This window comes from Stegostoma tigrinum, chromosome 10, assembly GCF_030684315.1.
Source record: "Stegostoma tigrinum isolate sSteTig4 chromosome 10, sSteTig4.hap1, whole genome shotgun sequence".
NCBI lineage: Eukaryota > Metazoa > Chordata > Chondrichthyes > Orectolobiformes > Stegostomatidae > Stegostoma > Stegostoma tigrinum.
The window spans coordinates 80,135,661-80,158,115 of record NC_081363.1 but is presented as its reverse complement, the minus strand read 5'-3'; the positions used below and the strand labels follow the sequence as shown (position 1 = coordinate 80,158,115).

The 22,455-nt window shown below is 50.5% G+C and overlaps 2 protein-coding genes across 2 annotated transcripts in view; both read right to left on the bottom strand.

The window, feature by feature from the left end:
* The window catches only part of ivd (isovaleryl-CoA dehydrogenase), a 67,028-nt gene extending 53,943 nt beyond the window's left edge, over positions 1-13,085 (bottom strand). The window contains exons 1-2 of the mRNA XM_059649304.1: positions 13,029-13,085; positions 1,142-1,218 (exon numbers count right to left, since the gene is read on the bottom strand). The gene's annotated coding sequence lies outside the window, so the exon portion shown is untranslated. The remainder of the gene's footprint in view (positions 1-1,141; positions 1,219-13,028) is intronic.
* The window catches only part of jmjd7 (jumonji domain containing 7), a 50,682-nt gene that overhangs the window by 11,867 nt on the left and 16,360 nt on the right, over positions 1-22,455 (bottom strand). Inside the window, exons 3-7 of the mRNA XM_059649464.1 lie at positions 17,479-17,678; positions 13,674-13,927; positions 13,029-13,085; positions 10,094-10,189; positions 1,142-1,218 (exon numbers count right to left, since the gene is read on the bottom strand). Of these exons, the coding sequence (XP_059505447.1) occupies positions 1,142-1,218; positions 10,094-10,189; positions 13,029-13,085; positions 13,674-13,927; positions 17,479-17,678 (684 nt within the window). The remainder of the gene's footprint in view (positions 1-1,141; positions 1,219-10,093; positions 10,190-13,028; positions 13,086-13,673; positions 13,928-17,478; positions 17,679-22,455) is intronic.

Genomic DNA, 22,455 nt, shown 5'->3' with positions numbered 1-22,455 from the left:
ACATGAAAATTGAAAAGAAATTGTCTTTCCCAGAAAGGGCTGTTTTGATCTTTATTACAAAATGTATTAATTTAAATGTATTAAAGGAAAGACATCTGGAGAGAAACTGGATCATGTGCATGCTGTAGTGTCTGAGATAGTAAGTTCATTATAAATACTCAGATATAAATCTATAGAATGATGTGAATATTCTGTTCATAAATCCTACTCCTGTTATGGTTCTGTCACATTCCTTATCTTAACAACAGTATTGGATGTGCCAATATAAACTTTTACACGAAGAAAGCCATTTTTAAAGTTCTAAGCAATGATGGGTTTCTTGACCCCCATCCCAAACTTGCTTAGAAATGCTACTCCAGTAGAGGCAAGGGCTGTTTTGTGTAGTCATTAAGTTAACCTGAGTGTTTTAATATCACAATTTAAGATTTCACTTTAAAATATCAGTCTGACTACAAGCTCGGGCTTCATCTTTTAACCCAATTAATGATCTCTCAGCCACATTTATGAAATTCTGCCTTAATCTGAATCACAATGAAGCATCTTGGCTGGGTCAATGTAATGTTATATTTCATACAGCAGGCACTCATGGAACCATTGAGTGAGATGATAAGTTTTGCTCAACGGTTTTCAAACAGAAGTTGGAGGCTGGGTTCCGCTTCAAGTGAACAGTTTCTGTAATGTGGTTCAGAGAAGACACTAAGCATAGACTAAAGCGACCCTCAGCAAAACAGTAGACAGATGATAAGGGAGAGTCACAGATGATTGATTTTGGCAATGACACGTTATCATTTACAAAGGGGATTGACAACAACTCAAAAGCCAAGTTCTCTCAAACAAAAAAAAATGTTGAGTCACACTAGTCCCAGCAGATCACAGACTGCTCTCTCATGAGGCAGAAGCTACTGGTAGTGATTTAACCAGAGGAACACCATGTGTCAGGCAAGGGGAGAGACTGAGAAGGAGGGCTCTTCATGGCAACCTCAGACATGAATATTTATCCCATGCCGTTAGCGTCACTGCATCACAAACCAGACAGAATGGGAGTAGGAGGCAGCTACGTTTCTGCATTAATGGAAATTTAGCTGAAAAATACACAAATTTTCATAGAATTGTCTTTTTATCCCTCGTAATTTTTTTTTACCTTCTCTGCATTCTGTACATCTATCACATCAAAGGAACCATCTTCATTCACCTTATATGTTGCAGGCTGGAAGAATCCTGCAAAAACAACAGTCCTTAGTTTTGGTCACTAGCCCAAGTCTTAACGTTATACTAACGCTCAGCAAGACACCATCAATGCCCCCATACGCAGTATTTACGCCAGTTTAAACTGCAGAGCTATGGTGGGAGATAGGCGTTGTTTCTCATTTGCTATTTATTGATTTTTCCAAATTCTGCTGTACCATGAGCAAGAACTGCTGGCAAGAGAGGAGGGGAGTAAAAGTCCATCGAAAAGGAATGACATCTGGAGAGAAACTGGATCATGTGCATGCTGTAGTGTCTGAGATAGTAAGCACATTCCCTGGTGACTAGGAGGTCCTGTCTAAATGCTTAGCTGCAAATGGCTTGATAGTCTGGGCTTGACCAGTCAGCAGAATTAGCAACTAGATGTTCCTGCTCAAAACAAAAACAAAAGGGATATATGTCATTTGCCCACTGACTTTAATGTGGAAAACATAACCTGAGGGACTGCACAAAGATTAAAAGAAACAAAGTCTAAAGCTAGGAGCAGTGACCAAATGTTTGGTTGAAGAAGTGAGTTTTAAGGAGGGTCATAAAGCAGGTCAGGGAGTTGGAGGGTTTGAGAGAGGAGATCCTAGGAGTTAAGCCTTGGGCAGCTGCCATTCAGTGGACAGAAGGGCAGGAAAACATATAATAGGCTAGAGTTGGAGGAATGCAGGGTTTTCAAAAGGTTTGAGAGCTGGGGAATGACTTAGAGATGGAAGGAAAGCGAAGTCTTGAAGGAATCTGGATGTGACAAAGACAAAGTATCGTGATTGTAACTTGATCAGCCAGGTGGATCTCATAGAGCATGAGTTCCCAGATTGGGGCTGTTAATCTGGTCCAATCCGGGAGTCCTGGCTGACAGATAAAACAGGAGTGTTAAGGGTCCTGTTCATGCTGAGAGCAGGTCAGAATCAAGGATGCTCCACGTATAAATAAAGGGTGACTTGGTGATGGGATATTGGCCTCTGTGGAGTTATTTCAGAGAGCAAGGGTTTGAGCAGCACTTGATTGAAATGGGGACAGGATTATATGACTGCATTGCTGAGTCGGAGTAGTTTCAATAACTCTTGGAGACTGCTGTAATACACCAACTTTAGTATAACATATTTTCAATTATTAGAACACTCCCTTGCACAAGCTCCTTTCCATGCTAATGTCATGTTTTTCTCATATCACATGAAGTATGCCACTTCTTTCTACAACACCACCTTAGACTAACATACTCCATAATATTCACTCTCGTCAAGTCTGTTTTGACTTCAGCTTTTTTGTTGTACATAGAATCTCAATGCTTCAAATTCCTTATCACTCTGGGCATTTTCATTGTTTTGAAGTTTGGAGAAAGTTAAGTTCTTTTTGTTCTCTTCAGTAAATGTTGTTTTGATTTTTCCCTCTATGTTGTCTTCTTGTTCTCTCTTCTCTCTCCTTTTTTAGTACAGCACAGGAACACACCATTGGACCACCATGATGCTGTCTAAATTAATCCCATCTCACCTGTTAACGTGTCCGTAACACTCTATTTTCTACTTAGACAGTGTCTGTCTCAATGCCTCTTAAAACTGTGTGATGATATCAACTTCTACCACCTCCCCTGGCAGCGTGTTCCAAGCACCTATCACCCTCACTGTAAAATAAAACTTCCCTTGCACATCTCCTTTAAACTTTTATCTCTCACCTTTAAACCCATGCCCCCTCGTATTTGACATTACCACCCCAGGGAAAGGGCCTCCAACTGTCCATCCTATCCATGCCCCTGATAATTTCATACACTTGTATCAGGTTCCCCCCCACCTCAGCCTCCAACACTCTAGATCTGAAATAAAAACAAAACACTGGAGAGTCTCAGCAATTAACATAGCACCTACTCAGAGAGAAACAGTTAATGCTTTGAGTCAAATGTGACTCTTCTTTAGAACCGTTAAACAGAAGATGAGCTAACAACTGGCTTGGATTGAACTGCTTCTGTCCTATTGCTGCAACATGTCTAACTTTCACTGTTATTCAATTGCAACCAAAGTTATTTTGTTTCTCTATATTTTACCCTGTTCCTTTTGGATAACATAAGATCTCAGGTCTGGTATTGCTTTTGCTTTCTGACAGCAATCGCACTATTTCACCTGCTCTCTCATACTTTCTATTAGTCCATGACTTTGATCAACAAATTTGAAAGGCTAAGAATCTGAGTTTGTAACCTTCTTCTCATGAATAACTTGATGGCACCAGTCTGCTCTGCAAACGCGAGGATCCGTAACTCATGACACTAACTGAAATCCTCATTCTTTCTCCATAATGCTGACACTGCGCTCAGCTGTCCCAATAACATGGGGAAATCTCAGTGAGATTGTTCCATGTCTTGGAAAGTTAGTCAAATGTTGTCATGATATCAGGAATCCTTTGGACTGTAAAGATTTTTTTCAATGATATTATCAATGCTTCTGAAGTGTGACCACGTAACTGTTTTTCTTTATCCACCTCAAGCATTAATCTACCATTATGAACTTTTTTTCTTATTATTCAGAGAAATCTAATCCTAAGCATCGCTAGGAGATATAGAAAAACATGATGATACTGGTGGATATTTTGATTTCTGTCTGTGGATTGAAACGTTAATACAACTGGAAATAATTCCTCGTGAAGACTTCAAGAGGCCCAGCCACCACGCTCTGGCTCTGTGGGTGGTAACACCTTCATGATCCTGATGTAGATACTGTAAGCTTTCAAATCTCAATACTCGTGGGATTTTGTTTTTAAAAAAATCACAATATACTATCAAGTCCTCAATCACAGTCTGATGTGCTCTCTGCTTGAAATTTGGTTTTAGTATACAGCAATACTGTATATGCTGGCCATCCTCTAATATAAGATTCTCTGATCAACTCAGATTCCTCATTAGATTTTTAAACCTCCAAGTTCATTCAATCTTTATGTAGTTGCTAGTATTGAATGGAATGTCACAACAGCAAACTCTTACCACAAAGTCAGTATCATATTTTTCTGGATTCCCAGTTTCAAAGTTTTGACTATGTATCATTTTCCTTGCATATGTATAAAACCTTCATTTGAACTGTTGAATTCTCGATGGCTTGGCTGTGAGCTCTTTGGAATTTAACTGAGACACCAGAAGTTTATGGTCTGTTTCAGTTGTAATGTAAAGATCGAGACATGTTCAACAAATTTCTTGTATACACATTACTGCTAACGCTTCCTTTCCTCTGCGTCTGTTAATTGTGATGTGTAATTGACTGGTCTAGTTTTCCATTACTTTGTACCTGAAGTATTATTGTCCCCAGTCCTGTTGAGGACGCGTCAGCTGCTATTATTTTATGGTGATCTCTGATTTACAAACACTTAAGAAAGAACATGATACATTGTCGAACAAATAAACCTACAGCACAGGAACAGGCCCTTCGGCCCTCCAAGCCTGCGCCGATCAAGATCCTCTGTCTAACCTGTCATCTATTTTCTAACGGTCTGTGTCCATTTGCTCCCTGCCCATCCATGTACCTGTCCAAATATATCTTAAAAGATGCTAACGTGTCTGCGTCTACCACCTCTGCTGGCAACGCATTCCAGGCACCCACCACCCTCCGTGTAAAGAACTTTCCACATATATCTCCCTTAAACTTTCCTCCTCCCACTTTGAACTCATGACCCCTAGTAATTGAGTCTCCCACTCTGGGGGGGAAAAAGCTTTTTGCTATCCACCCTGTCTATACCCCTCATGATTTTGTAGACCTCAATCAGGTCCCCCCTCAATGTCCGTCTTTCTAATGAAAATAATACTAATCTATTCAACCTCCCTTCATAGCTAGCACCCTCCATACCAGGCAACATCCTGGTGAACCTCCTCTGCACCCTCTCCAAAGCATCCACATCCTTTTGGTAATGTGGTGACCAGAACTGTACACAGTATTCCAAATGTGGCCGAACCAAAGTCCTATACAACTGCAACATGACCAGCCGACTCTTGTACTCAATACCCCGCCCAATGAAGGAAAGCATGCCATATGCCTTCTTGACCACCCTATTGACCTACGTTGTCACCTTCAGGGAACAAAGATCTGGGTGTTCAAGTCCACTCTGTTCATCAATTTTCCCTAGGACTTTTCCGTTTACTGTATAGTTTGCCCTTGAATTTGATCTTCCAAAATGCATCACCTCCCATTTGCCCGGATTGAACTCCATCTGCCATTTATCTGCCCAACTCTCCAGTCTATCTATATTCTGCTGTAATGTCTGACAGTCCCCTTCACTATCAGCTACTCCACCAATCTTAGTGTCATCAGCAAACTTGCTGAGCAGACCACCTACACCTTCCTCCAGATCATTTACATATATCACAAACAACAGTGGTCCCAGCACAGATCCCTGTGGAACACCACTGGTTACAGGTCTCCAATTTGAGAAACTCCCTTCTACTACTACCCTCTGTCTCCTGTGCCCAGCCAGTTTTTTATCCATCCAGCTAGCACACCCTGGACCCCATGTGACTTCACTTTCTCCATCAGCCTGCCATGGGGAACCTTATCAAATGCCTTACTGAAGTCCATGTATATGACATCTACAGCCTTTCCTTCATCAATCAATTTTTTGTCACGTCCTCAAAGAATTCTATTAAGTTGGTAAGACATGGCCTTCCCTGTACAAAACCACGTTGCCTATCACTGATAAGCCCATTTTCTTCCAAATGGGAATAGATCCTATGCCTCAGTATCTTCTCCAGTAGCTTCCCTACCACTGACGTCAGGCTCACCGGTCGATAATTACCTGGATTATCCTTGCTGCCCTTTTTAAACAAGGGGGCAACATTAGCAAGTCTCCAGTCCTCTGGGACCTCACCCGTGTCTAAGGACACTGCAAAGATATGTGTTAGGGCCCCGGCTATTTCCTCTCTCGCTTCCCTCAGTAATCTGGGATAGATCCCATCTGGACCCGGGGACTGGTCCACCTTAATGTCTTTTAGGATACCTAACACTTCCTCCTTCCTTATGTCAACTTGACCTAGACTAAGCAAACATCTATCCCTAACCTCAACATCCGTCATGTCCCTCTCCTTGGTGAATACCGATGCAAAGAACAGTGTGCTTCGACTTGTACACGGACTCCAGAACAGAACTTGAATACAGCCAATATACAATTCACAATTATAAAGTGCTAATGTTTCTGATAGCAATAATCTGTTCTTGCTGTCTTTGCAAATGATTTTCTGACATGCTTCTTCTCAACACCATACAATCTTGGAGTAGCAACCAGACTCATTGGGCTCAAGTTATTTTCTTAGAAATTTTGCCCCTGGATCCACTGAGAATCATTGTTGCTTGGCGATTGTCCATGGAGCTGGAAATTATTTTCTAACTCGGATCTTCAATGAATACCTCTTAATTACTGATGCATTTACAATGCCACCCAAAACTTTGCTGGTTGTGCAAACTCACAGTTAATGCTGAGTGTAAATCCTGCCTTTTGTAAAGCTTCTCAGCATGGCTTTCACTCAGGTCATGCTCATGCATCAACACATCCAAGTGGTAAGACATTTTGTCCCAGTCCTCTAAAAAATTTGACACTGTCCTTTCAAAGGTCTCTGGTACTGATATTATCCCAAAGGGCAACCTGTTAAAACAGAATTTTCTCAGTGGTGCTGTGAAAGTTGAAAGAAACTTGGATTGCTCTTCCTGCAGTACAGCTAGAATCTGCTGTTAGTGCTAGTTTAGAAAATATTGAGATCTTCCCTACTTTTGCTAAACTCTCGTCCAATGATCCACTGAGTGGATTCCTGCTTGGCTTTGGAACCAATGCTACCCCACCTGGATACCAAGTTGTTAGGTCTTTTATAGGTGAAATTACTCCTTGTTTGATCACTGAGTCTTACCTTTTGTAAATAAAGAGTAAGCAAACTTCCAGGGGTATACAAGCATATTGGTTTCCCTTCTGGACTTAATGTTACTAATTATGCTGTTTCAATAGCTTCCAAATCCTGTGAATAACTTCAGAAATTCAGTCTCCTGATTGGCTGCCCCTTCATTTCTTCTACTCAGTAAAGTTCCATGCATGCATTTCTGAAATGTGAACTCTGCTCTTGAATTAAGTACAGTACTTCGGTAAACACTTCATGTTTTAAAGAAGGTGTTAGTTTTCCCAGAACCCTCAGTTCTACTTCTTCTGGTCACTGTAAATGCTTTCAGGATGGTCGAAGAACCCTCATGTATAACCATAGTTCAGTGTCTCATGACAATGCTGTCACTTTACAAATTTTATTTTGTCCTGGGTTTGTTTTTTGAACAGAGCTTGTAAAGGCAGCAGCATCAAACTGGCTACAGAAAACAGCTTAAATAAACAACTTAGGAGATGTGCAGGTTTTTTTTAAAAAAGAAGTTGGAACAATGGAAGCAGCTTGAATGGGAACAGCCAACTCTCTTTAGACCAGGCTTTCTACTTTTTTTTAAAGCTGTAGCAGTCAGAAACTGTTTGGAGTCTCAGTAGACTGGAAGCTTCAGTAAATGATCCCTGGCTGCTACTTCCTTTAGAATTTCTCTTGATGCTTTTTCCCTCCTGGATCGGAGAGCTGCATGTAAGAATCGGTGTCAGAATTTGCCTTTTTGCCAAGGTGGTGTTCATGGAATGTCACTATATTGGAATAGTTCATTGGTAATAGGTACTGTATCTATTATCCAGTTAAGGTATTCTGTGTTCCTCTTTCTTTTGTTTGAATTTATCAATAGCATTTAAACAAATTGTTTTGCTTAATGTTGAGTAGCTTGGTCCCATCACATCTGGAATATGCATGTCAATATCTACCCTTAAAATAAGAAAAAGTTAGGGTCTAGACTACCTTCTTAAAATATTTCGAGGGAGTCTGGTCTGGTCTGGTCCGGTCCATAATAGTCTGAAAGAATTGAAACTGCTTCTCCAACGCTTAAGTTAATGGGGGCCCTGTGATGTTGTACCAGAATCGCAGCCCTCAAATAATTTCCACGTTTTTCTTTAGTTTTTGCAAAAGGTAGCTCAATATCTTGTGATACTTCCTGAACTGAATACTTTTAAAGCTTATTCCTAAGTATTCAGCTTGTGATTTTTTTTTTTTTAAAACAGTGATTTACAGCCTGAAAATGCCACATATTTTTGCGCAAATGGTAGTGGGTATCTTTGGCCAGATAATTTCCATGCCTATGAAATCCTCTTCAACACCTGCAACAGTTAATCCTAGATGCCACTATTAATTTGCAGGCCACAGGTCTCCTTTTCTCACTATTCCCTTTTTTAAAAAAGTCTGTATAAATCAACTGCATCTATTACTTTGCGATTTAGGGTTTCTCTCTTTCTCTCTGTTCTGATTACTGACAGGCAAACTTAGATCAGATGGCAGACCCTATGCAATTGCCCACTTCACTGCATACTGACCTGCTCTCACTCTGACTTCACTGATGCAGTGTGAAATTAAGAGGATATCTTGCACAACTTTAGCCACTTTCTGCCTGATTAAGTCTTGAGTCTTTCTGAAAACCCTCTCGTAGAGATTTTTCACTGCGACCATACATTACTGTGCTGTTGGAGTTGGAGTTATTTTACTAATGCCTGAAGATAGCCAACTAACAATCACTAACTTCATTATAAAATAGTTACAGTTAAGAACACTCCCTTGTACTAATTTCTTTCCATGCTACTTTCTCTTAGGCATTCCAATCACATCTGTATGACACTTCCTTCGATGGCAGCACCGACTGTTGCAGTTATCACTTGACAGGACTTAGTCTAATATACTGCATTATACTGTAAAGTTGGGCAATATTATGGATGCTCTATGTGATAGAGATATTACTGGATTAAAAGCACAACTTCAGATTCAAAAACCCTTTGAAATTACAAGCTGTTTGCTTCGGCCTGAGGGAGGGTACTGCTTTGTGGAGGGGCCAAGGCCACTGTCAGTCCTCCCAACATTTAGCTGAAAAAAAAACTGCAATATATTCAAATCTGGATGCTGGACAAGCAGTTCACGGACATGCAGTGCTGGGACCAACAGGCATTGCAAGAGATTAAACTGGTGTTGCTAGCACAGGCATTAAGCTTGACCCCACACCTTCCGCAAAACGTGCAGCATTTAGACAAGGAAGAGAAAGGAAGAGCAGATACTTGATGTTCTTTAGAGGCAATGGTGAAGAGGCAGGAAGGGAAGCCATTACTGCAGGTATAGAATTATCTTTTTCAGGCAAGTACCACTGAACTGGAGGAGAGGAAAGAATGCAATGTTGGAAACCACACAGAGGTTGAAGAAGGATGTTTTAGCTTTCTTTCCTTAGATTAAGGAAATTTCACTGTGTGGCAATGATGGAAACCTGATTGAGCCATTCAATGGTGAAAATACAGAATGCATTGAGCATGCATCTGAGGAGTAATAATACGTTCAAGGACTTCTGGGGCAACAGAAGCCAGAAACAGGGTTCACTATTGCAGCAAGGGCACGTGGGTCAAAGCCTTTGGCATTTTTTTAAAAGAGCTGGTGGATGACAGCAGGAAAGAAAGAAAGGTAACCTGAGGTGACAGAATCACTGACTACGTTAGGCTAGTATGGGGGAGAGGAAGAGGAGTTGTGTTCAAATTACTGGGAATGGTTTCATGTAAATGCACAGCTAATCGATGCTACATTTTCATCAAAGAAAGTTTGATGAAACAATGAAAACCAACTTAATTTCATATTTATTTTTAGCTTGCTATTAATTAGCTGCATGGCATCTTGGAATGCGACTATCAATGCAGACTGAATATTGAACTGTTCTATCCAGTGGCCCAGATCGACTAATCTCATTTGTTTTGCAGCTCGATTATAAAGACGTTCAGAGGTAAGGGACAATGCTGTGAAAGCCTGACCTACCATATGGGATAAAGGGCCTGTCAGTGGGAGGGAGGAGGATAAAATGCTTCTCTCCAGAAACCACGCAGTACAGGTTCTCATAGTGATCTTTATGCACTGAAATAAAGTTTAGAAATAAGAGTCAGTAAAATGGCACAAAGGAAATAGGGAAGTCCAGTGCAAACACATCAAGCAATGGTTATAATCACCACCAGTTACAGACTCCCCCACCACAGAATACACACAGTGAGTCAATTATCCAGGGATGCTTACTTACTAATATGGCAATATTTTATATATCCACGTATATCAATGAAAATCTTACTTATGATATGGATTTCCTACAGATAAATAATAACCTGCTTTTGTGTACCACCTCAAACCAAAGTGCTCCACAGGAACAACTGTTGAGCAATAGCACAGAACGCCCTCCCCTCCCCAAATTAACTGTTTGTCCCAAGAAGTAGTTTAAGCAATGTCTTGAAAGAAGAGAGGCAGGAAGGGGTGAGGAGGAAAATTCCAGATTTGAGGGCTGCAAAAGCTGAAGTGACAAGTTTCTCCAATGGTGGAGCATTAAAATTCAGGAATTGCAGGTGAGGGGTATCTTGGAAAAAATGAAGGAGGTTACAGAGATCAGGAGGAGTGAATCCGTGAAAGGTTTTGAAAACCAGGATGAGAATTTTAGAATTGCGCCGGAACCTAATGCAGATCAGCAACCACCAGGGTGATGGATAAATGGAACATGTTGTGAATTAAGAATACAAGGAGGAGGGGGTTGAAGCAGCTCAAGTTTTTTGGGTTCAAACATGGCAGGCTGCTCAGGAGTGCACTGGAATAGTCAAGTCCAGAGGTAAAAATTAAAAAGAGGAACGTTTCAGGGGCAGATGAGATGAGGTAGGGGCAGAGTCTGGCATTGTTACACAAGTAGTTTTGGTGGTGAAGCAAAGATGTGGTTGGAAATACACTTGGGGAGGCAACAGTCTAGTGGAATTATCACTTGATTGTTAATCCAGCCACCCAGATAGTATCTGGCGGCCCAGGTTCAAATCTCACCATGACAAACAGTGCAATTTGAATTTAATAAAAATCTGGAATTAAGAGTCTAACGATAACTATGAATCCATCGTCGATTGTTTTAGAAACCTATCTGGCTCATTAATGTTCTTTAGGGAAGGAAACTGTCATCCTTACCTGGTCTGGCCTACATGTGACTCCAGATCCACAGCAATGTGGTTGACTTTTAACTGCCCCCTGGATAATTACAGATGGGCAAAAAATGCAGGCTTCGCCAGCGATGCCCTCATGCCATCAACAAATATAAAAAACAACTTCTAGGGCATGTCTGGTTCATCTGCAGATACTTGGCATAGAGAGGGACAGAATAAAAGGCTAAGGCACAGAGCTTATAATGGAAAGCAAAGACAATGTTTTCCAGAACCAAAGAATCACAGAATGCTTACAGTCTGCACCGACATTCAAAAGCATCCCAACCTATCCCCATAACCCTGTATTTAAGGTTTCTGCTCTTCCAAGACAAGGTGTCAGTCACGTAGCAAAGTATGTCACGGAAAATGGGAGGGTTTGGGAAGTGGTAAGACAGAGTTGAATATCACACGCACTTGGAACTTGATATAAGCGTCCTGTCACGAGTCAGATAAATATTTATAATGAGCAAACTGCCAGGCAAGTATTCTATAATTGGAGCACAGTCCATAAATATTTTGATGAAAAAATGGTTAATCAACAGTAATCTAACATTCTCAGTAATTGCCCTTCCCTCAGTACCCTTGTGCTACTGTCTGTACCTCTGCTGATGTTAATCCAGTTCTCTTCCATCATCAGCCCTATATGAGAGCAGATCTTTCAGCATATAGTTCTGATGAGAGACTGAGAGAGTTGCATTCCTATCAAGGATCTGTGAGGATATAACTCTCTATCCACCGGCTGAAATGACCTGAGTATCCATAAATCTAATTTGTACTGCTGAGACTCCTTGCCACTAAGGCATGCCTGGAAGATGGTTCTTTATTTCTGTACTGAAATTAAGAGTAAACCACAGGTACTTTATTATCAGGTCATAGTCATATAGTTGTACAGCACAGAAACAGACCTTTTGGTCCAACTCATCCACATCAACCAGATATCCTAAATTAATCTATTCCCTTTTGCCAGCATTTAGTCCATATCCCCCTAACTCTTCCTATTCATCTACCCATCCAGATGCCTTTTAAGTGTTATAATTGTACTCGCCTCCACCACATCCTCTGGCAGCTCATTCCAGACACACATCAGCCTCTGCGTGAAAAAGTTGCTCCTTAGGTTCTTTTTACATCTTTCCCCTCCTACCTTTAACCTGTGCCCTCTGGTTTTAGGCTCCCCTACACCGGGAAAAAGACCTTGGCTATCCACCCTATCTATGACCCTCATGATTTTGTAAACCTCTAGCCACCCCCTGTGACGCTACAGGGAAAATAGCCCTGGCCCTCAAACCGGATCGATTGGCTGTGCAGCAATATTTGAGTTATTGAAACCAATTTACACTCTGTCCATGGGGAGAATAATTCATAAAACTGGGCAAACTAACCCTGTTACATAACAACACTGTGATGGGTCACTGCAGATCACTGATTGGGAATGTCATTGCATGTCATGACACATCACGAAACAAAGCAGAAGCCCATTGTGCGTTATGCCAAACAAAATGTCAGGACAAGTGTTCAAGCACAGGGCTAGATGTATGGACAATAATTGTGAATCAAGACCCACAAAACTCTGGATTTACAGTGCAGATTAAGTTTTAACCTGAGATACGTTTAGCTGCTCCTCCCAACGTTACCTTCAAAAAAAAACACAGAAGGTCATCTCTCTTTCACAGGTCAGTTGGCATGACACCGCTCCCCAACTCTTCACTGTCCAAACACCTTATTTACATGAATAAGGAGCTTGAGTTACTTACAGGAAGTTACTGCAGCTGACTCCCCCAGCCAGAAATTCACAGCATCAGGCATCTTCCCTAAAACAAAAGGAGAGAAAATAAATGGTCTGACAGCAAAAGAGTAAGAACACAGAGCATTAAAGAGTGATCTGATACTTGCTGGTCCATCCACCACGAAACCAGGTTAACTGGGGCCATTTCCATTTCGCCCACATCCCTCCAAATGATGCCAAAGGTGGCCATCCATTTGTTTTTCTGGAGCCAGTAGGAGAGAAGGTGGATCACATGCCTTTGGAGGGGTACGCCTTATTGCAACAGAGGGCTACCTTGGGACAGATGAGCTCTGCAACAGTCCCCAGCCTGACATGAAGTCTGGTAGGGAGCATGGGCACATTCCACCTTCACATTTCAGCAGCAGCAATGAGTGTATCATGGTCCCACAGTGAAACTCCCGCCATCAGTACCTGTAGTACTTAACGCCCACAAAGACAGCATCCTTGCAACTGTGACCATTTTAACCGCAGGAGAACATAACTGGAACAGGTTTTGAGAAAAGGAGAGAACTTTAACCCGTCAATCCTATGACCGTCGAGGAGCTAATTAGCATTGAGTTGCTGACATGCGCGATGTAAATGAGGTAAGCTATGCCCACCACTCCTCACTCACCTAACGCCTCACTCATCCACGCGATGTGGGGATCTACGTCCTGCAAGAGCTGAGGGAATTCCTCTGTCAGGTTTGAGCACTGCTTCTGCACATAGAACACACCACTCGCAGCCCGCTTCTTCTCGATGATGTCTAGGAAGTCCTCAAATGGCATTTGCCGTTCCTCAGGCATCACGAACCGACCCTCGTACACAGCATCAGCACACCCATTGGGGGTCACCGCCACACTCATCCTGCGCTTGCCAATCACCTTTCTGAAAGTAAAATATCCCAGTGTTACCACAACAACCTGTGCTTATACGGCATCTTTGACATAACAAAATGTTCCAAAGTGCTTAATAAGAGCAATGGCAAACAACATTTGCCACTATGTTACATAATGAGATCTTAGAATAGGAAGAGATTTTAAGAGGCACCTGTAGGGAAGGTAGAATGCGGTCCAAGGATGAAGTTGAGAACTTGACAGTATTAGGCAAGAACTTTCCAAAGTTGACCGAGGACAGATATTCACTGGTAGATCAATGGCTGGAAAGTGGGAAGCCTTCAAAAATGAGATAATGAGAGTCCAGAGACAGTATGTTCCTGTTAGGGTGAAAGGCAAGGCTTGTAGGTGTAGGAAATGTTGTACGACTAGAGAAATTGAGGTTCTGGTCAAGAAAGAGAAGAATGCATAGCAGGGATCCAGTAAATCCCTGGAGCAGTATAAAGCCAGTAGGAGTATATTTAACAGGGAAATGAGGACAGCAAAAAGGGAACATGAGATAGCTCTGGTGAATAGGGTTCAGGAAAATTGAAAGGGTTTCTACAAATACATTAAAGGCAAAAGAGTGATGAGGGAGAAAATAGGGCCGATTAAAGATCAGCAAGGCTGCCTATGGGTGGTACCTCTGGAGATGGGTGAGATTCTAAACAAGTATTGTGCATCAGTCTTTACTGTGGAGAAGTGTATGGAAGATAGAGGGCTAGGGGAAACAAACAGCAACATCTTGAAAAGTGTCCTTATTACAGAAGAGGGCAGGGTGCTGGAAGTCTTGAAATGTATAAACGTGGATAAATCGCTGGGACCAATCAGGTGTACCCGAGGGCTTTGTGAGAAGGCAGGGAAGTGATTGCTGGGCCCCTTGCTGAGATATTTGTATCATCGATAGCCACAGGTGAATTGCTGGAAGACTTGAGGTTGGCTAACACGGTGCCACTATTTAAGAAAGGTGGTAAATAAAAACCAGGGAACTTATGATTGGTGAGCCTGACATTGATGATGGGCAGGCTGTTGGAGGGGCTTGAGGGGCAGGATTTACACATATCTGGAAAGGCAATGACTGATTAGGGATAGTCAACGTAGCTGTGCATGGGAAATTGTGCCTCACTAACTTGATTCAGTTTTTTGAAGAAGTAATAAAAAGGATTGAAGAAGGCAGAGTGCAGGGCGATGGGCGTGATCTACATGGACTTCAGTAAGGTGTTCAAAAAGTTTCCTCATGGTAGACTGGTTAGCAAGGTTAGATCACATGGAAGACAGGGAGAACCAGCTATTTGGATACAGAACTGGCTCGAAGGTAGGAAATAGAGGGTGATGGTGGGGAAGTTGCTTTTCAGTCTGGAAGCCTGTGACCAGCGTTTTGCTGCAAGTGTTGGTGCTGGATCCATTGCTTTTTGCCACTACATAAATGATATGGATGTGAATATAGGAGGTATGGTTAGTAAGTTTTCAGATGACACCAAAATGCGTCATGTAATGGGGACAGCGAAGGAGGTTACCTCAGAGTAGAACAGGACCTTAATCAGATGGGCTGAGGAGTGGCAGATGGAGTTTAATGTAGATAAATGTGAGGTACTACATTTTGGTAGGAAAAATCAGGGCAAGGCTTATACAGTTAATGGTAAGATCCTGGGGAGCATTTGGAGTGCAGATTTACAGTTCCTTGAAAGTGGAGTTGCAGGTAGACAGGACAGTGAAGGCAGCATTTGGTACGCTTGCCTTTATTGTTATGTGCATTGAGTATCAGAGTTCGGAGGTCATGTTGCGGCTGTACAGGACATTGGTTATGCTACTTTTGGAATACTGCATTCAATTCTGGTCTCCCTGCTGTCAGAAAGATGTTAAACTTGAAAAAGTTCAAAAGAGATTTACAAGGATGTTGCTAGGGTTGGAGGATTTGAACTGTAGGGAGAGGCTGAACAGGCTGGGGCTATTTTTGCTGGAGTTTCCGAGGTTGAAGGATGACACGTTTATAAAATATAAATAAAATGAATAGTCAAACTCTTTTCTCCAGCATGGGGAGTCCAAAACTAGAAGAGAAAGCAAGAACTGCAGATGCTGGAGTCGGAGACCACACAGTATGGAGCTGGAGGAAAACAGCAGGCCAGAAAGCAGAGAAGCAGGAACAAGGGTCCTGACCTGAAATGTCAATCTTCCTGCTCCTCTGATGCTGCCTGACCTGCTGTGCTCCTCCAGCTCCATACCGTGTTGTGCAAAACTGGAGGACAAAGGTTTAAAGTGCGAGGGGAAATATTTAAGAAGAAACTTTTTCACATAGAGGGTGGTGCGTATATGGAATGATCTGTCAGAAGACGTGGAGGCTGGTACAATTACAACATTTAAAAGGCATCTGGATGGGTAAATGAATAGGAAGGGTTATGAGGGATATTGTCCAAATGCTGGCAAACGGGACTAGATTAATTTAGGATATCTAGTTGGCATGGATGAGTTGGACCAAAGGATCTGTTTCCATGCTGTAGAACTCTCTGACTCTCTATTTGTTCAAGGCCTAGGCAGTTGGAAGCATGGTCACCTCTGGGTGGGCGGGAATTTACTGGTCATCCTTAATTGTCCAGAGAGGTGGTGGTGAGTTGCCTTCTTGGATTGCTGCAGTCCATCTGGCGCAAGTAGACAGATCCATAATGCTGTTAAGGAAGGGAGTTCCATGAATTTGACCCAGCAACACTAAAGGAACAGTAATATATTTCCAAGTCAGGATGGTTTGAGGCTTGCATACGGTGGTATTGCCATATAACTGTCCTAGAATCACAGAATCCCTACTGTGCTGAAAGCTCCAGCCTCCTTCCCGTTCCACATAACCCCACATGTCCCATGGCTAATCCACCTTGTCTGCACGTCCCTGGAAATGATATGACAAATTAGCACAGTCAATCCACCTAGCGTGCACGTCTTTGGACTGTGGCAGGAAACCGGAGCAGCTGGAGGAAACCCACACAGACACGGGGAGAACGTGCAAACTCCACACAGACAGTTGTCTGAGCCTGGAATTGAATCCAGATGCCCGTAGCTGTGAGGCAGCAGTGCTAACCACTGTGCCAATGAGCTGCCAATGTTGGTGATTGTGGGTTGGAAAGGTGTTTTATTTGCAGAGGGGAGACAGTGCATCTCTTAGATGGCGCACACTGCTGCTACTGAACATCAGTGGACGTTTGTGGATGGGGCCCAATGCTTTGTCCTGGATGGTGTCAAGCTGCAAATGCAGGCACGTGGAGAAATGAAAAACAAGAAGTGTTAAAATCACGCCCTTGCATCACTTCAACCAGGAGCGAGGAAAACTCGTAGAATTTGAGGAAAGAAGAAACAAGCTCTCAACCACACGTCCTCAGTCCCTTGCCTGGAGACCATAGCTGCAGACAAGTGTGTCCTTGGTTCATTTAGCCAGCCTACTCCAGGGAAATGCTTATCTGCGGTCACAAAACAGTGGTTGAGGCTGCAAGTCCAAATGAAATGGTCCAGAGAGTTGTTGCATGAGAAGAGTTGAAGTAAAAGGAAAGAATAAGAATGGTTGATGGGTCAAAAACATACCGAAAGTAGGAAACTGTCCATTTGGAGATTGCTGGCCAGTGGTTGATGGCATTTCTCAAGATGAATGGCTTGTTGGGACACAACCAGTTTCGCTGGAATTCCAGTGGTGTGGGGGTTCGGTCTAGGTAGGGTACAGAGTCATTCAAGTACAGCTCTGCAAATAAAGCAAAGATGGTGCCTTCAGAACAGCAGCGACACACCTACAGCAAACGTTTTATTATTCAGCATCCACGGGACCAGGAGGTGGCCAGTTAATCAAGCATTCCGGACAATCAAGAAGCACGCATAACTGCAATAAGCCCTGACCGAGTGGAGCTTTGAGCCATCAACATCCCTCAAAAAAAACTGATGTAAATACATCAACACACCTTTTAAAATGAACGCAAAAACGCACAGTAATAGAAATGTAATGCAGCGGGCATATATTTCACTTAAAGTTATACTTTATTTACGGCCTAAATACGTGGACATCGCGGTAGCCCGCAGTATTTCATGTATATAATTTTTGCCAGTTTATACAGAGGGCTGGTTCCTCACATGCAGGTTGAAACAAAATTTGCTGTACTGCACAAAGTGTGTTTAACACCAGCTGAATGTCCCAAGGCACCTCATCAATCAACATTTCTTACTGAACCACAGGAAATATTGAAACAGATGAAGAGCGGAGCGAAGGCGCGGGGGGAGAGAGTGGGGTGAAGGCCTGGGGGGGGGAGGGGGGGGCGAAGGCCTGGGGGGGGGGGGAGGGGGGGCGGGAGGGCGGGGCGAAGGCCTGGGGGGGGGGGGAGGGGGGCGGGAGGGCGGGGCGAAGGCCTGGGGGGGGGGGAGGGGGGCGGGAGGGCGGGGCGAAGGCCTGGAGGGGGGCGGGGGGGGGGGGGAGGGGGGCGGGGGGAGGGGGGCGGGGGGGGGGGAGGGGGGCGGGAGGGCGGGGCGAAGGCCTGGGGGGGGGAGGGGGGCGGGAGGGCGGGGCGAAGGCCTGGGGGGGGGGGAGGGGGGCGGGAGGGCGGGGCGAAGGCCTGGGGGGGGGGAGGGGGGCGGGAGGGCGGGGCGAAGGCCTGGGGGGGGGGGGGAGAGGGGGGCGGGAGGGCGGGGCGAAGGCCTGGGGGGGGGAGGGGGGCGGGAGGGCGGGGCGAAGGCCTGGGGGGGGGGGAGGGGGGCGGGAGGGCGGGGCGAAGGCCTGGGGGGGGGAGGGGGGGGGGAGGGGGGCGGGAGGGGGGGGCGAAGGCCTGGGGGGGGGGGAGGGGGGGCGGGAGGGCGGGGCGAAGGCCTGGGGGGGGGGAGGGGGGCGGGAGGGCGGGGCGAAGGCCTGGGGGGGGGGAGGGGGGCGGGAGGGCGGGGCGAAGGGCTGGGGGGGGGAGGGGGGCGGGAGGGCGGGGCGAAGGGCTGGGGGGGGAGGGGGGCGGGAGGGCGGGGCGAAGGGCTGGGGGGGGGGGAGGGGGGCGGGAGGGCGGGGCGAAGGGCTGGGGGGGGGGGGCGAAGGGCTGGGGGGGGGAGGGGGGCGGGGCGAAGGGCTGGGGGGGGGAGGGGGGGCGGGGCGAAGGCCTGGGGGGGGGGAGAGTGGGGCGGCAGGGCGGGGCGAAGGCCTGGGGGGGGGGGGGGGGTGAAGGCCTGGGGGGCGGGGCGAAGGCCTGGGGGGGGAGAGGGGGGCGGGAGGGCGGGGCGAAGGCCTGGGGGGGGGAGAGGGGGGCGGGAGGGCGGGGCGAAGGCCTGGGGGGGGGGAGAGGGGCGGGGGAGGGGGGGAGGGGAGCGGGGGGGAGGGGGGGAGGGGAGCGGGAGGGCGGGACGAAGGCCTGGGGGGTACGGGGGCGGGAGGGCGGGGCAAAGGCCTGGGGGGGGGGAGGGGGGCGGGAGGGCGGGGCAAAGGCCTGGGGGGACGGAGGGGGGCGGGGCGAGGGAGGCGGGAGGGAGGGCGGGGCGAGGGAGGCGGGAGGGAGGGCGGGGCGAGGGAGGCGGGAGGGAGGGCGGGGCGAGGGAGGCGGGAGGGCGGGCGGGGCGAGGGAGGGCGGGGCGAGGGAGGGAGGGAGGGGCGAGGTAGGAAGGGAGGGAGGGAGGGGCGAGGGAGGAAGGGAGGGCGGGAGGGGCGAGGGAGGGAGGGAGGGAGGGCGGGAGGGGCGAGGGAGGGAGGGAGGGAGGGCGGGAGGGGCGAGGGAGGGAGTGCGGGAGGGGCGAGGGAGGGAGGGAGGGCGGGAGGGGCGAGGGAGGGAGGGAGGGCGGGAGGGGCGAGGGAGGGAGGGCGGGAGGGGCGAGGGAGGGAGGGCGGGAGGGCGGGCGGGGCGAGGGAGGGAGGGAGGGCGGGCGGGGCGAGGGAGGGAGGGAGGGCGGGCGGGGCGAGGGAGGGAGGGAGGGCGGGCGGGGCGAGGGAGGGAGGGAGGGCGGGCGGGGCGAGGGAGGGAGGGAGGGCGGGCGGGGCGAGGGAGGGAGGGCGGGCGGGGCGAGGGAGGGAGGGCGGGCGGGGCGAGGGAGGGAGGGAGGGCGGGGCGAGGGAGGGAGGGAGGGCGGGCGGGGCGAGGGAGGGAGGGAGGGCGGGCGGGGCGAGGGAGGGAGGGCGGGCGGGGCGAGGGAGGGAGGGAGGGCGGGCGGGGCGAGGGAGGGAGGGAGGGCGGGCGGGGCGAGGGAGGGGAGGGAGGGAGGGCGGGGCGAGGGAGGGAGGGAGGGCGGGCGGGGCGAGGGAGGGAGGGAGGGCGGGCGGGGCGAGGGAGGGAGGGAGGGCGGGCGGGGCGAGGGAGGGAGGGAGGGCCGGCGGGGCGAGGGAGGGAGGGAGGGCGGGCGGGGCGAGGGAGGGAGGGAGGGAGGGCGGGCGGGGCGAGGGAGGGAGGGAGGGGAGGGCGGGCGGGGCGAGGGAGGGAGGGAGGGAGGGCGGGCGGGGCGAGGGAGGGAGGGAGGGAGGGCGGGCGGAGGGAGGAGGGCGGGCGGAGGGAGGGAGGGAGGGCGGGCGGAGGGAGGGAGGGAGGGCGGGCGGGGCGAGGGAGGGAGGGAGGGCGGGCGGGGCGAGGGGAGGGAGGGAGGGAGGGCGGGGCGAGGGAGGGAGGGAGGGCGGGCGGGGCGAGGGAGGGAGGGAGGGCGGGCGAGGGAGGGAGGGAGGGCGGGCGGGGCGAGGGAGGGAGGGAGGGCGGGCGGGGCGAGGGAGGGAGGGAGGGAGGGAGGGCGGGCGGGCGGGGCGAGGGAGGGAGGGAGGGCGGGCGGGGCGAGGGAGGGAGGGAGGGCGGGCGGGGCGAGGGAGGGAGGGAGGGCCGGCGGGGCGAGGGAGGGAGGGAGGGCGGGCGGGGCGAGGGAGGGAGGGAGGGAGGGCGGGCGGGGCGAGGGAGGGAGGGAGGGAGGGCGGGCGGGGCGAGGGAGGGAGGGAGGGAGGGCGGGCGGAGGGAGGGCGGGCGGAGGGAGGGAGGGAGGGCGGGCGGGAGGGAGGGAGGGAGGGCGGGCGGGGCGAGGGAGGGAGGGAGGGCGGGCGGGGCGAGGGGAGGGAGGGAGGGAGGGCGGGGCGAGGGAGGGAGGGAGGGCGGGCGGGGCGAGGGAGGGAGGGAGGGCGGGCGAGGGAGGGAGGGAGGGCGGGCGGGGCGAGGGAGGGAGGGAGGGCGGGCGGGGCGAGGGAGGGAGGGAGGGCGGGCGGGGCGAGGGAGGGAGGGAGGGAGGGCGGGCGGGCGGGGCGAGGGAGGAGGGAGGGGGCGGGCGGGGCGAGGGAGGGAGGGAGGGCGGGCGGGGCGAGGGAGGGAGGGAGGGGAGGAGGGAGGGAGGGCGGGGCGAGGGAGGGCGGGCGGGGCGAGGGAGGGAGGGAGGGAGGGCGGGCGGGGGGAGGGAGGGAGGGCGGGCGGGGGAGGGAGGGAGGGCGGGCGGGGCGAGGGAGGGAGGGAGGGAGGGCGGGCGGGGCGAGGGAGGGAGGGAGGCGGGCGGGGCGAGGGAGGGAGGGAGGGCGGGCGGGGCGAGGGAGGGAGGGGCGGGAGGGAGGGCGGGGCGAGGGAGGGAGGGAGGGAGGGAGGGCGGGGCGAGGGAGGGAGGGAGGGAGGGAGGGCGGGGCGAGGGAGGGAGGGAGGGCGGGGCGAGGGAGGGAGGGAGGGCGGGGCGAGGGAGGGAGGGAGGGCGGGGCGAGGGAGGGAGGGAGGGCGGGCGGGGCGAGGAGGGAGGGAGGGGAGGGCGGGCGGGGCGAGGGAGGGAGGGCGGGCGGGGCGAGGGAGGGAGGGCGGGCGGGGCGAGGGAGGGAGGGAGGGCGGGCGGGGCGAGGGAGGGAGGGAGGGCGGGCGGGGCGAGGGAGGAGGGAGGAGGGAGGGCGGGCGGGGCGAGGGAGGAGGGAGGGCGGAGGGCGGGGCGGGGCGAGGGAGGGAGGGAGGGCAGGCGGGGCGAGGGAGGGAGGGAGGGAGGGAGGGCGGGCGGGGCGAGGGAGGGAGGGAGGGAGGGCGGGCGGGGCGAGGGAGGGAGGGAGGGCGGGCGGGCGAGGGAGGGAGGGAGGGCGGGCGGGGCGAGGGAGGGAGGGAGGGAGGGAGGGCGGGCGGGGCGAGGGAGGGAGGGAGGGAGGGAGGGCGGGCGGGCGGGGCGAGGGAGGGAGGGAGGGAGGGCGGGCGGGGCGAGGGAGGGAGGGGAGGGAGGGCGGGCGGGGCGAGGGAGGGAGGGGAGGGCGGGCGGGGCGAGGGAGGGAGGGAGGGAGGGCGGGCGGGGCGAGGGAGGGAGGGAGGGAGGGCGGGCGGGCGGGCGGGGCGAGGGAGGGAGGGAGGGCGGGCGGGCGGGGCGAGGGAGGGAGGGAGGGCGGGCGGGCGGGCGGGGCGAGGGAGGGCGGGCGGGGCGAGGGAGGGAGGGAGGGCGGGCGGGGCGAGGGAGGGCGGGCGGGGAGGAGGGAGGGCGGGCGAGGGAGGGAGGGCGGGGCGAGGGAGGGAGGGAGGGAGGGAGGGGAGGGAGGCGGGGCGAGGGAGGGAGGGCGGGGCGAGGGAGGGAGGGCGGGGCGAGGGAGGGAGGGCGGCGGGGCGAGGGAGGGAGGGCGGGCGGGGCGAGGAGGGA